This window comes from Colletes gigas, unplaced genomic scaffold, assembly GCF_013123115.1.
Source record: "Colletes gigas isolate AHSC1104 unplaced genomic scaffold, ASM1312311v1 Colletes_gigas_Sc00015, whole genome shotgun sequence".
NCBI classification, from domain to species: domain Eukaryota; kingdom Metazoa; phylum Arthropoda; class Insecta; order Hymenoptera; family Colletidae; genus Colletes; species Colletes gigas.
In genome coordinates this window covers 555,145-568,013 of record NW_025106644.1, presented here as the reverse complement: position 1 = coordinate 568,013, position 12,869 = coordinate 555,145, and the positions used below count along the sequence as shown (strand labels likewise).

At 35.2% G+C, this 12,869-nt stretch overlaps 2 protein-coding genes across 2 annotated transcripts in view; one reads left to right on the top strand and one right to left on the bottom strand.

Annotated features, from left to right (window-relative positions):
* The window catches only part of LOC122399981 (STING ER exit protein), a 151,787-nt gene that overhangs the window by 99,549 nt on the left and 39,369 nt on the right, over positions 1-12,869 (bottom strand). The gene's annotated exons all lie outside the window — the stretch shown is intronic.
* On the top strand, positions 11,079-11,564 carry LOC122399882. The gene has a single exon (XM_043400938.1). It carries the CDS (start codon positions 11,079-11,081, stop codon positions 11,562-11,564), a length of 486 nt encoding a protein of 161 aa, XP_043256873.1.

Here is a 12,869-nt window from a genome sequence, read left to right as displayed (position 1 = left end):
ACACATTTTCGAGAAAAAAATTCCTCACCGAAAATCTAATTAAGTTCCTAAGTTTTTGGACGGAAAATAAAAATTTCAAATCGTTTTGGAAAAATTATTTTCGGTTGCGGGGGTCAATTATAATCATTTTTGGTGAATAGACATACCCCCGAAATCCTGCGCATTTTCGAGAAAAAAATTCAGTACGGACGAAACTTTAAACGTTAATAACATTTTAACGAAGCCTCCATAGACAAATTGGTATTCTTAATTTTCGTCTTATTTTAGCCTCTAGAATCCCCCATTAAAATTTTTCCCAGGGGTGGCCGAACACCCTGTATAGTTTCTTTATAATATTAGGTTGGGGAAAAAGAAATCCATTATTTTTGCGTGAACTTCAAGACTTTATTTAACATGTTTCGGATTTTCCGATTTGGGTCAAATATGCGCCGTTTTGTTCTATAATTTATTGCCATTTTAAAGGTAGCTTCATAATGCCTCTCTCATAGAAATCTTGGTTCTTATTGGCGAAAAACTCTAGTAACCGATTTTCACAATATTCTCTTGATGCCAATTTCTTATCACTCAGGAAGTTTTGCAATGCGAGAAAAAGATGGTAATCACTTGGTGCCAGGTCCGGACTATATGGTGGATGCATTAAAACTTCTCAACCAAGCTCCCGGAGTTTCTGGCGAGTCACTACAGACGCGTGTGGCCTGGCGTTGTCCTGCTGGAACACAACACCTCTTCTGTTGGCCAATTCTGGCCGTTTCTGGTCAATCGCTAGCTTCAAACGGTCCAGTTGTTGACAGTAGAGATTCGAATTTAGTGTTGGGCCATATGGAAGGAACTCATAATAAATGATTCCTTTCCAGTCCCACCAAATGCATAGCAGAACCTTCCTGGCCGTTAGTCCTGGTTTGGCCACCGTTTGAGCTGCTTCACCGCGCTTTGACCACGATCGTTTTCGCACAATATTGTCGTATGTGACCCATTTCTCATCCCCAGTCACCATCCGTTTAAGAAATGGGTCGATTTCATTCCGTTTGACTAAGGCTTCGCAGATGGAAATTCAATCCATCATGTTTTTTGGTGTTAATTGTTGTAGCAACCAAACATCGAGCTTCTTTTTGAATCCAGCTTTGTGCAAATGGTTTAAAACTGTTTTATGGTCGATCTTTAGCTCCTGGGCGATGCTACGACTACTAACATGTCAGTCAACTTCGATTATTTCTGTAATTTTATCGACATTTTCGACGACGGACCTGCCTGTGCGAGGTGCATCTTTAGCATCAAAAATACCTGAACGGAATCGACGAAACCAAAATTGCACGTAATTAGCCGTTACAGTATAGGGACCATAAACACTATTTACAATTTCAGCCGCCTGGCTTGCATTTTCGCCTTTATCAACGAAAAACTATAAAATGTACCGAATTTTCTTTTTCTTGACTTCCATTTTTAACACCCTGTAACTCACAACTGAATAGACCAAATAAAAAACAACAAAAGAAATTTTTTAGTGTGAAATGTCACCTTGCAATGAGCATAAATCTAAAATTGTTTGTTCGATACTTTACGAGATATCGATCACTACAGACATCTACCGACAAAATAATGGATTTCTTTTTCGCCAACCTAATATTAATTATAGCATTGATGTTGCGTTCATATTGTTTTAAGTGTGTAATTGATAAGATCTCATTCAATGTTTTCTTTATCAGATAAGATAGAGAAAATGTTTATTGACTCATTTGTGTAAAATTTTGTGTAAAAAGGTTCTCCTTTTCACGAAATAAATAACATGAGAATCAATATTTTAGGTTAGGAGCCGGAAACTCATTCGATGTTTTCTTCATCAGAGAGGATAGAGAAAATGTTTATTGACTCTTTTGTGTAAAAAGGTTCTCCTTTTCTCGAAATAAACAACATAGGAATCAATATTTTAGGTTAGAAGCCAGAAACCATTTGTACGAAAAGACATAAAATTCTACGTTAACAGATAAATTAATAGAAACGAATACTTTTCACAATATTTTTTGTCGCGTCGCTTTAATATCATAATTATTAGAAAAGAAACAAATAAGAATATATTAATTAAAGCGTTGATGTTGCGTTCATATTGTTTTAAATATGTAATTGATAAGATCTCGTTCAATGTTTTCTTTATCAGATAAGATAGAGAAAATGTTTATTGACTCTTTTTGTGTAAAATTTAATTCTATCTTAAATTTATTTAAGATACGTATATGCTATTAACCCATTTGCATCATTGGCTAGCAGAGCGTATATGTATATACGCATGCGCATTGTGTTTGAATAATGGCGGCCAAGAACAAATCATTTAAATAGTAATTTTGTGATACTGAAATTTAGTAAAATGAAAAATTTACGATAATGATGCAAATGAGTTAATGAACTGAAAATTCTAGATAATCGAGATCCTTTTTTTGGTAGAAAAGAAAAAAAATCTTTATTGTAGATTATCAAATTACAATTAATTCATGCTACACCCAACTTTTCATTAATCCTTTTCTTTTACAAGTTATTAAAAAAAATTATAATTACTAAAGTAAAACTTACAAAATGCATTTAGTTAAATAATTAAAGATATGTGGCGTCGCCTCCCATGCTCGCCACTAGAGGGGTCGCGCTCTCACAAGCGCTCGACCGACCCCTCCGTTGCTATATATACACTCCTCGAACGACTTCCCAATATCCCAGTCGTCTAAGGCAGGGCCTGCTAGAAAGCCTTACTGATGAGTCTACTGGCAGGCCCGGACGAAACGCTCCCCTCCTTTCCTTTTCTGTCCTCCTACGAATTCTCACGAGATCCCCTACCCGCAGCGAAGCAGCGCCACAGATACAAGTAAGATACATTGCATATTTCTGTTATCAAAAATATGGATATATTTAAGGCGTGTAACATTTGAGTAAAAACGTGATTTAAATAATTTGACTGGAATCAAGAGACACAATAATTTAGCTAAAAAGCTGCGTGCAGCCCATGAGACGCGGGTTGTCGACCTCTGCAGTAGGTAGAAGAATTGCTCGATTGGATTGCTAGAACGGAATTCCAGCCCAGGTTTTACGTTTGTTCAAAGAACACTTCTACTAATTGTACTAACCAATCTGCAGATCGATCTTCTCCTCCAAAGTTTAATATTCCAAAACGGCCATCGCCTATGAAATCATTTGTTTTATTATTCATTATCGTATAAGCGTTTTTCTCTTACACTGCATTCGCTCCAAATTGCTTTCGATTTAAAAAAAAATAATTTTATATGATTTATTTAATAACAATTTCAAAACAAAATTTTAATATTATAAAGAAACTATACAGGGTGTTCGACCACCCCTGGGAAAAATTTTAATGGGAGATTCTAGAGGCCAAAATAAGACGAAAATCAAGAATACCAATTTGTTGATGGAGGCTTTGTTAAAAAGTTATTAACGTTTAAAGTTCCGCCTGTACTGAATTTTTTTCTCAAAAATGCGCAGGAATTCGGGGGTATGTGTAATGACCAAAAATGATTGTAACTGACCCCCGCAACCGAAAATAATTTTTCCAGAACGATTTGAAATTTTGAATTTAATTGTTAATAACTTTCTAACGAAGCCTTCATCAACAAATTGGTATTCTTGATTTTCGTCTTATTTTGGCCTCTAGAATCCCCCATTAAAATTTTTCCCAGGGGTGGCCGAACACCCTGTATACATATACAGGGTGGTCCACGTAACTTGTGCAGCTCGATAACGTCCAAAATATGCGTTGCACGAAAAAATGTTGTATACAAAAGTTGCATGGTTTAAAGGGGCACATTATGTAGTGCATTTATTTTTTTTATAGGTGTAGGCATCTCAGAGATTTGAAGTTCAACTTCGTTTTTTTAAATAGAATGCTATATTTCTTGTATGAAAATATGGAAGAATATCGAAGTCTGAGTAAAAAAGTATTGACCTTTATTAGCCCTAAACCTAATAGCTAGCGAGTAATTTCACTTTATTTCTTGACAATTTTCTTTACGGAATATCAAATTGGAGACTCAACCTTACCACAGATTTCTGTAAAACAGTGAAAATAATCAAGGAGTAAAGTGAAATTATAAGAAAAAGTTGGCACGAGACAATCTTTTATAAGAAAACTGTATTTCGATACATTTTCTTTCTCAAGTGTCGCAAGACGTATTAACAAAATCAAGATGGCGCATCCGCTTGCATTATGGTGGCGCCCTCACCGATCGACTACGCGGCGCTCTCGATCTACAATCGACTTCGATATTGTTGGTCGTGGATTAGGTTTAACTGAGATACACTTGTGCAATTATAAGCTTAACTATTAATGTTTATTATAAGTATATTGGTGAATATAAGATATAGCACACGTGGTGGACAACACAGCAAAAACATCTCGCGATCGGAAGACGAGCGACGACAACACACACACACACTCACGCGCATATGGCGGGCAATACGAGTTTCTATCTCAACGAATATATATTAATATAATATAATTAATAATTATGTAAGTTACTATATATTATTATTAAATGATAACGTTAAATAACATTTACGAAAATAGTATCTTTTTACCGCCAATTATAAAAGCAAAGACACAGAGTTCAAACAACTAGAATGTCACAGTGTTTCGAGTGCAGATGGTGAATACGAGCGACGCAGTGGGAGAGATTTGAAACTAGAAAATATTTACAGAGCTGAGAATCCACATCTATATTGTATAATAGGGACGGGTGTTGGTTGTACAATAGGTCACTGGTTTTGTCTATTTAAAAAAAAAAAATTTGCCTATTTTTTTAAAAAAAAAAAAAAGGGTTTTGCGTAAACTGACTACGAACTAGGGCAAATGCAGCGCTAGTCTGACCTCGTGCCATCACCCGGACACGTTCAATACCGAAAGCACGGGATGAGGCGTCGATGACGTCTTTCGAACGTTTTCAAAATCTTACGAACGCACTGTTTCAAAAACAGACAAGAAAAAAAGTAATATTTCGGTTTTGTAGTGTAAAATAAAGCTCATTTTATTTAATACAAAAAATGGACTTCAATCAATTATATATTTTCCATTTTGTTCGATGATCTTATTAGCGAAAAAACAACCAAGTGCGATTTAAGGTTGTGGCGACACCTCCCATACTCGCCGCTAGAGGGACCGCTTTCTCGCAAGCGTTCGACCGATCTTCCGTTCCTATATACTCTGCGCTCCTCGTCCGACCATAAGGCAAGACTTGCTAGGGTATCTTATCAATGATTCGATGATCATCAATGAGCCATCATCGTTTATGAAAGTTTTTTACCATTCAAAAATTTGTTTGCAAACTTTGAAATAAATGGTAATTAGATGGTCAGAGCTATACGAGGGTGACGTCTTTCGAACGTTTTAAAAATATTCCGAAAACATTGTTTCAAAGACAGACAGACGAGAAAGTAATTTTGGTTTTGTAGTGTAAAGTAAAACTCATTTTTTTAATGCAAAGAATGAACATTAATCAATTATATATTTTCGATTTTGTTCGATGACCTGTTGCCATTTTCCTTGCAGCTTCGTTATTCTGTGCTTAAAGAAATTTTGATCTTTATCAGCAAAAAATAACCAAGTGCGATTTAAGGTTGTGGCGACACCTCCCATACTCGCCGCTAGAGGGACCGCTTTCTCGCAAGCGTTCGACCGACCTTCCGTTCCTATATACTCTGCGCTCCTCGACCAACTATGAGGCAAGACGTGCTAGGGTGCGTTATTAATGAGTCATCATTGATAAAATCGATTTATTTCAAACGATTTGAAATTTTTTAATTTTGTCGAAAAATTTGTCCACCTACCCGAATTTTTTTCTCGAAAGTGTGTAGGATTTCGGGGATATGCCTAATGACCAAAAATGATTGTAATTGAGCCCCGCTACCGAAAATAATTTTTCCAGAATGATTTGAAACTTTTCATTTTCATCGAAAAATTACCCCCTGTCGATTTTTCTTGAAACTTCGTTTTTGATTTTTAATAAATTTGTTTGACACTGTACGGAAATGTTGTTTAATACTTTTTTGTAGGTATCCATGAGCTCTACTTCCAAACTAAATTTCAATGAAATCCATTAACTATTGTGGGAGTTATGGTCGTTACAAAATTAGTCCATTTTTATGTGGTTTTTCTCACTTTACAGAGTTAAAGAACAACTTTTCTAATATTCTTAGAATTTCTATATATTCTTCACCAAAATACGCGTTATTTGCATTTTGAAACATTAAAATCCTCCACTCCGTCCAGAAGTTATGATTTTTTAAATATTTGCATGAAATTTGGAGGAATGATTTCTAGCATACATCATATTTTCAGTAAAGAATTTTTTTCTCGAAAATGCGTAGGATTTCGGGAGTATGTCTATTCGCCAATAATGATTGTAATTGACCCCCGCAATCAAATATAATTTTTCCAAAACGATTTGAAATTTTTTAATTTTGTCGAAAAATTTCACACCTCGAATTTTTTTCTCGAAAGTGTGTAGGATTTCGGGGGTATGTCTATTCACCAAAAATTATTGTAATTGGCCCCTGCAACCGAAAATAATTTTTCCAGAACGATTTGAAATTTTTTAATTCAATTGTTAATAACTTTTTAACGAAGCCTCAATCAACAAATTGGTATTCTTGATTTCCGTCTTAGTTTGGCCTCTAGAATCCCCCATTAAAATTTTTCCCCGGGTTATAACACCCTGTATAAAAATCACGATTTGCTTTATTCATCTATATTTATCTTGTTTTAAATTCCTTTTCTAAGTATAATTATTTAAGGAATTTTAAACAGGATAAATATAGACGAATAAAGCAAATCGTCATTTTCATATAATCATATAAATGCTACTTAAAATTATCCATCATTGTAGGTTAGAAACAAAAAAAAGTGAGAAAAAACAAACATGGCGTCTGACAGACAATGTAATAATGCTACTTAGAAAAATATTTTAAATTTTTATGTTTTGCCTTGAAATGTTTATTAAGAATATATATAAGTTCCTCCAAAAAATAAAATAACTGCTAAAATTGAACATTTATGACAGAATAATGATCGTTAATGCAGAAACTTAAAATAGAAACGAAAGAATTGGAAGGATAAAGAGTTTAAAATTGGAAAATATGCTGACAGAAACTGTACTGCACAGTGAATGAAAATCGTTAACTGTGATGATATAATAAGCGTTTCGACGAGAATAAAACGTCTCTTCGATGGTTTCGCTGCCAAGACACGAGAATGGGGTTGAAACTTAATTCGAAGATAGAAACTCGATATGCAGTATGAGGCTGGCAAAAACATTAGTCTCACGACAATTATGACAGAAACATTTCATTTTGGCACGTTTAGAACGATTCGCAAACTATTTCATTTTTCTTCTTTTTTTACGAAACGTTATTCATTAGCAACAAAATTTTAAAGAAATCAATTAGATTATTATCATTTGCATCATACGAAAAAATAAAAGAATGCCTTTTTCACCAAAGTTTCTTTTACTAAATTCACGTAAAAATATTTAATAAAAATATTACAAACTTAATATTTCTATTATATAAATCTAATATTATATAAACATGTAAATATTTAAAACGCAAGAAATAATTGCGTAAATTATTATTATTTGGCCAATGTAGGCAAGGTTGATTAATGATGTTAGTTTCTTTGTGTAAATATTTGTCAAGTAAACAATCATATAAAATATTGTAGATAAAATGAAAAAAATGTGAAAATTGTAATAGTAACCTCATCATGGGTTAAATGTTGCATTATCCAGCGAGATTCATTCTTCTGTGATCACTATCATTTCCTAAGCTCCAACAGTAAGTACAATTTGCATCCTCGCAAGATGCATCATGCATCTTGTTTTTAAAATAGAAAACAGTATTTATACTCCACTCCGTAAATGAATTCTTCCAATCAGTCAGAGTGTGTTGAGTGTTGCAATACAAAACAGCGTTAAAACGAGTTCTATTTTCAAATAACTCCCACGTCATTTCGTTCGAGCAACCATATCTAGGCCCAGAAAAAAAATTTGTGGTTTCATTTAACATTTTTACTAATTCTATCTCTCGAAAAAGAAACAAATTTTCAGTTACTTCTATAATAAAAACATTGATTAATATTAGATTATAAGTGACTGAATGTATGCAACTATTAGACGTCTCTATATAGATGCATTATGTGCAAATTCAGTACATTATATAATAGAGGATAAAAGAAAAGTGTTGTTAATGCACCTTTTAAAAGAGTAGTGGAAAATATAAGATTATTGCTCGTTAATTCTGTTTGAAATCGCGGACTGTAATTTTGAGAATGTCGGTTGGGCAAAAGGTTCGCAAAAAATGGATATGGTGCAAAACGGTAAACAAGGTTTTTGATTAAAAACTTTACAGTCCCACAAATGAGGTACACAGGTTACAACAATAATGAGATTAAACACGAATAAATAGTAGTGAAGAATGAGAAAGTTCCGATATTATGTATTAATTCAATTACGTAATACCTTTGCAATTATATTAATTGCAAAGGATTTATGAGCTTGAGCCATGAATAAAGAGTGTGAGTAAATTACATGAAACAATAAAACTGCGTGAGCGACACAAAGAAAAGGCACACTAAATACACTGCCCGAAATTTCTATAAAGCCACCTACATTTTGGCGTATTTTTAAAAGATATTGAGAAATTTGTTACTTTTCAAATATTTGTTACATTGTATACTCAATACTGAATAGAGATACAGTGAAAACTCGATAAATGTCCTCAAGAGCTGTTCCATAAATGATACATTTTTATCCCCACCACTAGGGGGATCCCCCTTGAACCAGTGAGGCGAAGTGTAACCGGAGACGTAGCGGCTTTCTTTAAAAATCTTTATTGCCTTCGTCATCTTAGTTTAAATGTCCCTGTCAGTGTGACCACACTACTGTACAAGAAGAAAGTTTTTTATTTTTTACTTTTTTTTAATAAAAATTTTACTATCATGCGGGGAAGATTTTTCTAATTAAAATGAGACTAAACACGATATAAATCGGCCAATATTTGTTACCATAATATTGAATTAAATATTGTGTACTCGTATCTTCGCAAGGTCAGTGGATTGGTACATTTATCGAACAGTGGTAGCTAACGAAACCCCCTATTTCATAAGTGTTGCAGTTTTTGATCACTTACGAAACGGTGGAACCGTTCCGTTTGAAAATAGCTACCTCCCGTTCGATAAATGTAGCCAAGCACCTCGATGCGTCGTTCTTTGATATTTCCGAACATAGAAAAGGACAGCACAAGAAGGATAAATAAAGAGAGAAAGACTCGCAAGTACAATATTTAATTCAATATTATGCTACCAAATATTGACCGATTTATATCGTGTTTAGCCTCATTTTAATCAGAGAAATCTCCCCAACATGATAATGAAATTTTTATTAACAAAAAGTAAAAAATAAAAAACTTTCTTCTGTGCAGTAGTGTGGTCACACTGACGCGGATATTTAAACTGGGGCGATAAATCCGAGTTTCAGTCCCTCTTTCTTCTTTAGCTACTGACTCTTTCTACGTTCGAAGCGTCGGCAAACTACAATCAAATTCGAAAGACGATTCTCCTATTCCGTAAGTGTTGCTGACCGGACCCGGAGTAGCGACATTTATCGAGTTTTCACTGTACATACCCCACTCTCTCGCAAATGTTTTCGTCTTGAGTCTGTGTACATTTTCGTCGAAGGCCGCGGAACGGGAGTGCGAAATTTCTATAAAGCCACTTAGTTTGTCTTACATTTTGTGTGGATAGTGTAGGCGATGTAGACCGTTAGCATTACTTTTTCCGTGAAAGGGGGCCGTGGGCAACCAAATCGGACCGGGTGCAAAAATCGATCGGCGGCACGTGTCCGTGGATCATCGTCGAAGGATCGAGAAGGTTCCACGGCACGCGCCGAGAAGTTTTGCACCCGGTACGAAAGAGCCCCCAAAAGACGATCGGTCTAGGGGTATACAGGGTGTTCGGCCACCTATAGCAAAAATTTTAATGAGCGATAGTAGAGGCCAAAATAAGACGAAAATCAAGAATACTAATTTGTTGATGGAAGCTTTGTTAAAAAGTTATTAACAATTAAATTCAAAAATTTCAAATCGTTCTGGAAAAATTATTTTCGTTTGCGGGGGTCAACTACAATCATTTTTGGTGAGTACACATACCTCCGAAATCCTATCTACTTTCGAGAAAAAAAATCGAGTAGGTGCTGAAATTTTTCGGCGAAAAAAAAATTTTTCAAATCGTTCTAAAAAAATTATTTTCGGTTGCGGGGATCAATTACAATCATTTTTTATCATTACGCATACCACCGAAATCGTACGCACTTTCGAGAAAAAAATTCCTTACTGAAAATCCAATTAGGTGTCTAAATTTTTCAACGGAGAAAAAAAATTGCAAATCGTTGTGGAAAAATTATTTTCGGTTGCGGGGGTCAATTACAATCAGTTTTTGTCATTAGACATACCCACGGAATCCTGCCCACTTTCGAGAAAAAAAATAGAGAAGGTGTGAAATTATTCGAGAAAATCAAAAAATTGCAAATCGTTGTGGAAAAATTATTTTCGGTTGTAGGGTTCAATTACAGTCATTTTTTGTGAATAGACATACCCCCGAAATCTTGCGCATTTTCGAGAAAAAAATTCAGTAAGGGCGGCACTTTAAACGTTAATAACTTTTTAACGAAGCTTCCACCAACAAATTAGTATTCTTGATTTTTGTCTTATTTTGGCCTCTACTATCGCTCATTAAAATTTTTGCTAGAGGTGGCCGAACACCCTGTATAAGGCCGGGCCCCGATCGGTCGAGAGTTCAGTTCTTATGAAGGATAACCGTGATTTTGTCGGTATGTACGCTGTCCTAAAATAAAGCACATTTAACCTGAAACGTGAGTGAAAAGTCTCTTACCACCTTTCCAATCGGCTATAATAGTATCAGCAAGTCTCAACGAAGGAACTTCAACTGGTATTAAAATGTGCGTATTCATACTAAAATGGCTTCCTAAATTCATAAGAAATGTATATATAATATATTTAAATTTATTTTTATTAGAATGCCACGAGGGAAGTTATTAACTAGTGAAGGGAAGGCATCCATTGATGCTTATAAAGATATGGGGTGTTCTAATCGATTCATTGCTGAAAAAGTTAATAGGTCACGTACTCTAGTTAATAACTATGTAAACTTGGGCGAAGTATATGGTCAGAAACACCCTACAGGTGGAAATAAAAAATTGACCAGAAGACAATATTCATTATTAATGAGGTCAGCAGCAAAGGAAATAAAAACTGCAGCTCAACTTCGGACTGAGTTACAGCTACCGATAACAACGAGGCGTGTGCAGCAAGTTTTAAAAAGTTCAGGGCGATTTAAATGGACAAAAATGCTACAGAAACCAATACTCAAAGATCGACACAAACAAGCTCGTCTCGAATTTGCACAAAGTCATATGTCCTGGACACAAGAATGGGAAAATATCATTTTTTGCCAAGCCAGACGGTTACAAATATTACTGGCACGATTTAAGAAAAGAGACTGACGTTGCAATGAGTCGTAACTTCGGTGGTGGCTCATTGATGATTTGGGCTGCATTCAGAGCCAATAAAAAAACACCAATCTGTCGGATTAATCATAAAATGAATTCGACACAATATGCGGAACTATTGGAGATGGTCTTGATACCATTTACAGAAGAAATTGAGAGTGACAACTTCATTTTTCAGCATGATAACGCCTCAATTCATGCATCAAGACAAACAAAGGAGTGGTTAGAGGACAAGGATATCAGGATTTTGACATGGCCAGCTTGTTCGCCAGATTTAAACCCAATTGAGAACCTTTGGGGAATACTTGCCAGAAAAGTATATGGCAATTGTAAACAGTACAACTCTGTTACTGAGTTATGGACTGCGGTGAACGAGGCGTTGGGCATCCATCGAAGCAGAAACTCTTCGTACTTTGATTTCATCGATGCCTAATCGAATTTTCGACGTTATTCGAAAAAATTACACTTATACTAAGTATTAATTTAGAAATAGAGAAGAAATTTTTGTTAATCTTCATGTTATCTACTTAAAAAGTGCGTGGCTTTATGGAAATTTCGTAGTTCGTTTTTTGTTAAACTACATAACTTTACGTTTTTTTATAAATAAATAATATATCTATGAATGTAATCATGTATATGGTTTCGTTTAGTAACCCTAAAATGCTATCAAAATGCACCAGATTCTCATTACTATGACGTAATTATAAGATTTCACCAAAAAATTAGGTGGCTTTATGGCAATTTCGGGCAGTGTACGTCCGAGCGTTAAGACAGTTAGCACAAGACTGCCTAATAGCCACGCTCTTGGCCACTACGAGGTTTCGACCGGCCGGCAGAAAGATCGTTGCGCGCGCATATCAATGATGTGCAAATGCCCAAAATCGGTTTTGGGCGCATCGCGCTGTCAGCTGGGCCAGCTATCCCACTCGTGCACAAAGCGTGCCCGAGAGGTGCTGCTAATGAGTGTCGTGGTGGCCAAAGAATGAGTTAATTCTCGAACAAATTTCTAGTATTACGCTGTATACACAGAATCGTTTTACAAGGTAATAAATACCTATTATGCACAGATGCGCGTGGGTGGCAATACGATTCGGTTTCATCGTCGACAATATTGTGCTTCGAATGATCGATAATCGAAGAGATGTTTCGTAATTAATTCTTGAATCGTCTAACCGTTTTAATACATAAATGATCGTGCGATCAACATGGATTTCTTAACCTAAACTGAACGGAGGAACACTAATTAGAAATTACTGAATACAATCAATCTTTCAACGGTTCGTAAACCGTATTTTTAGG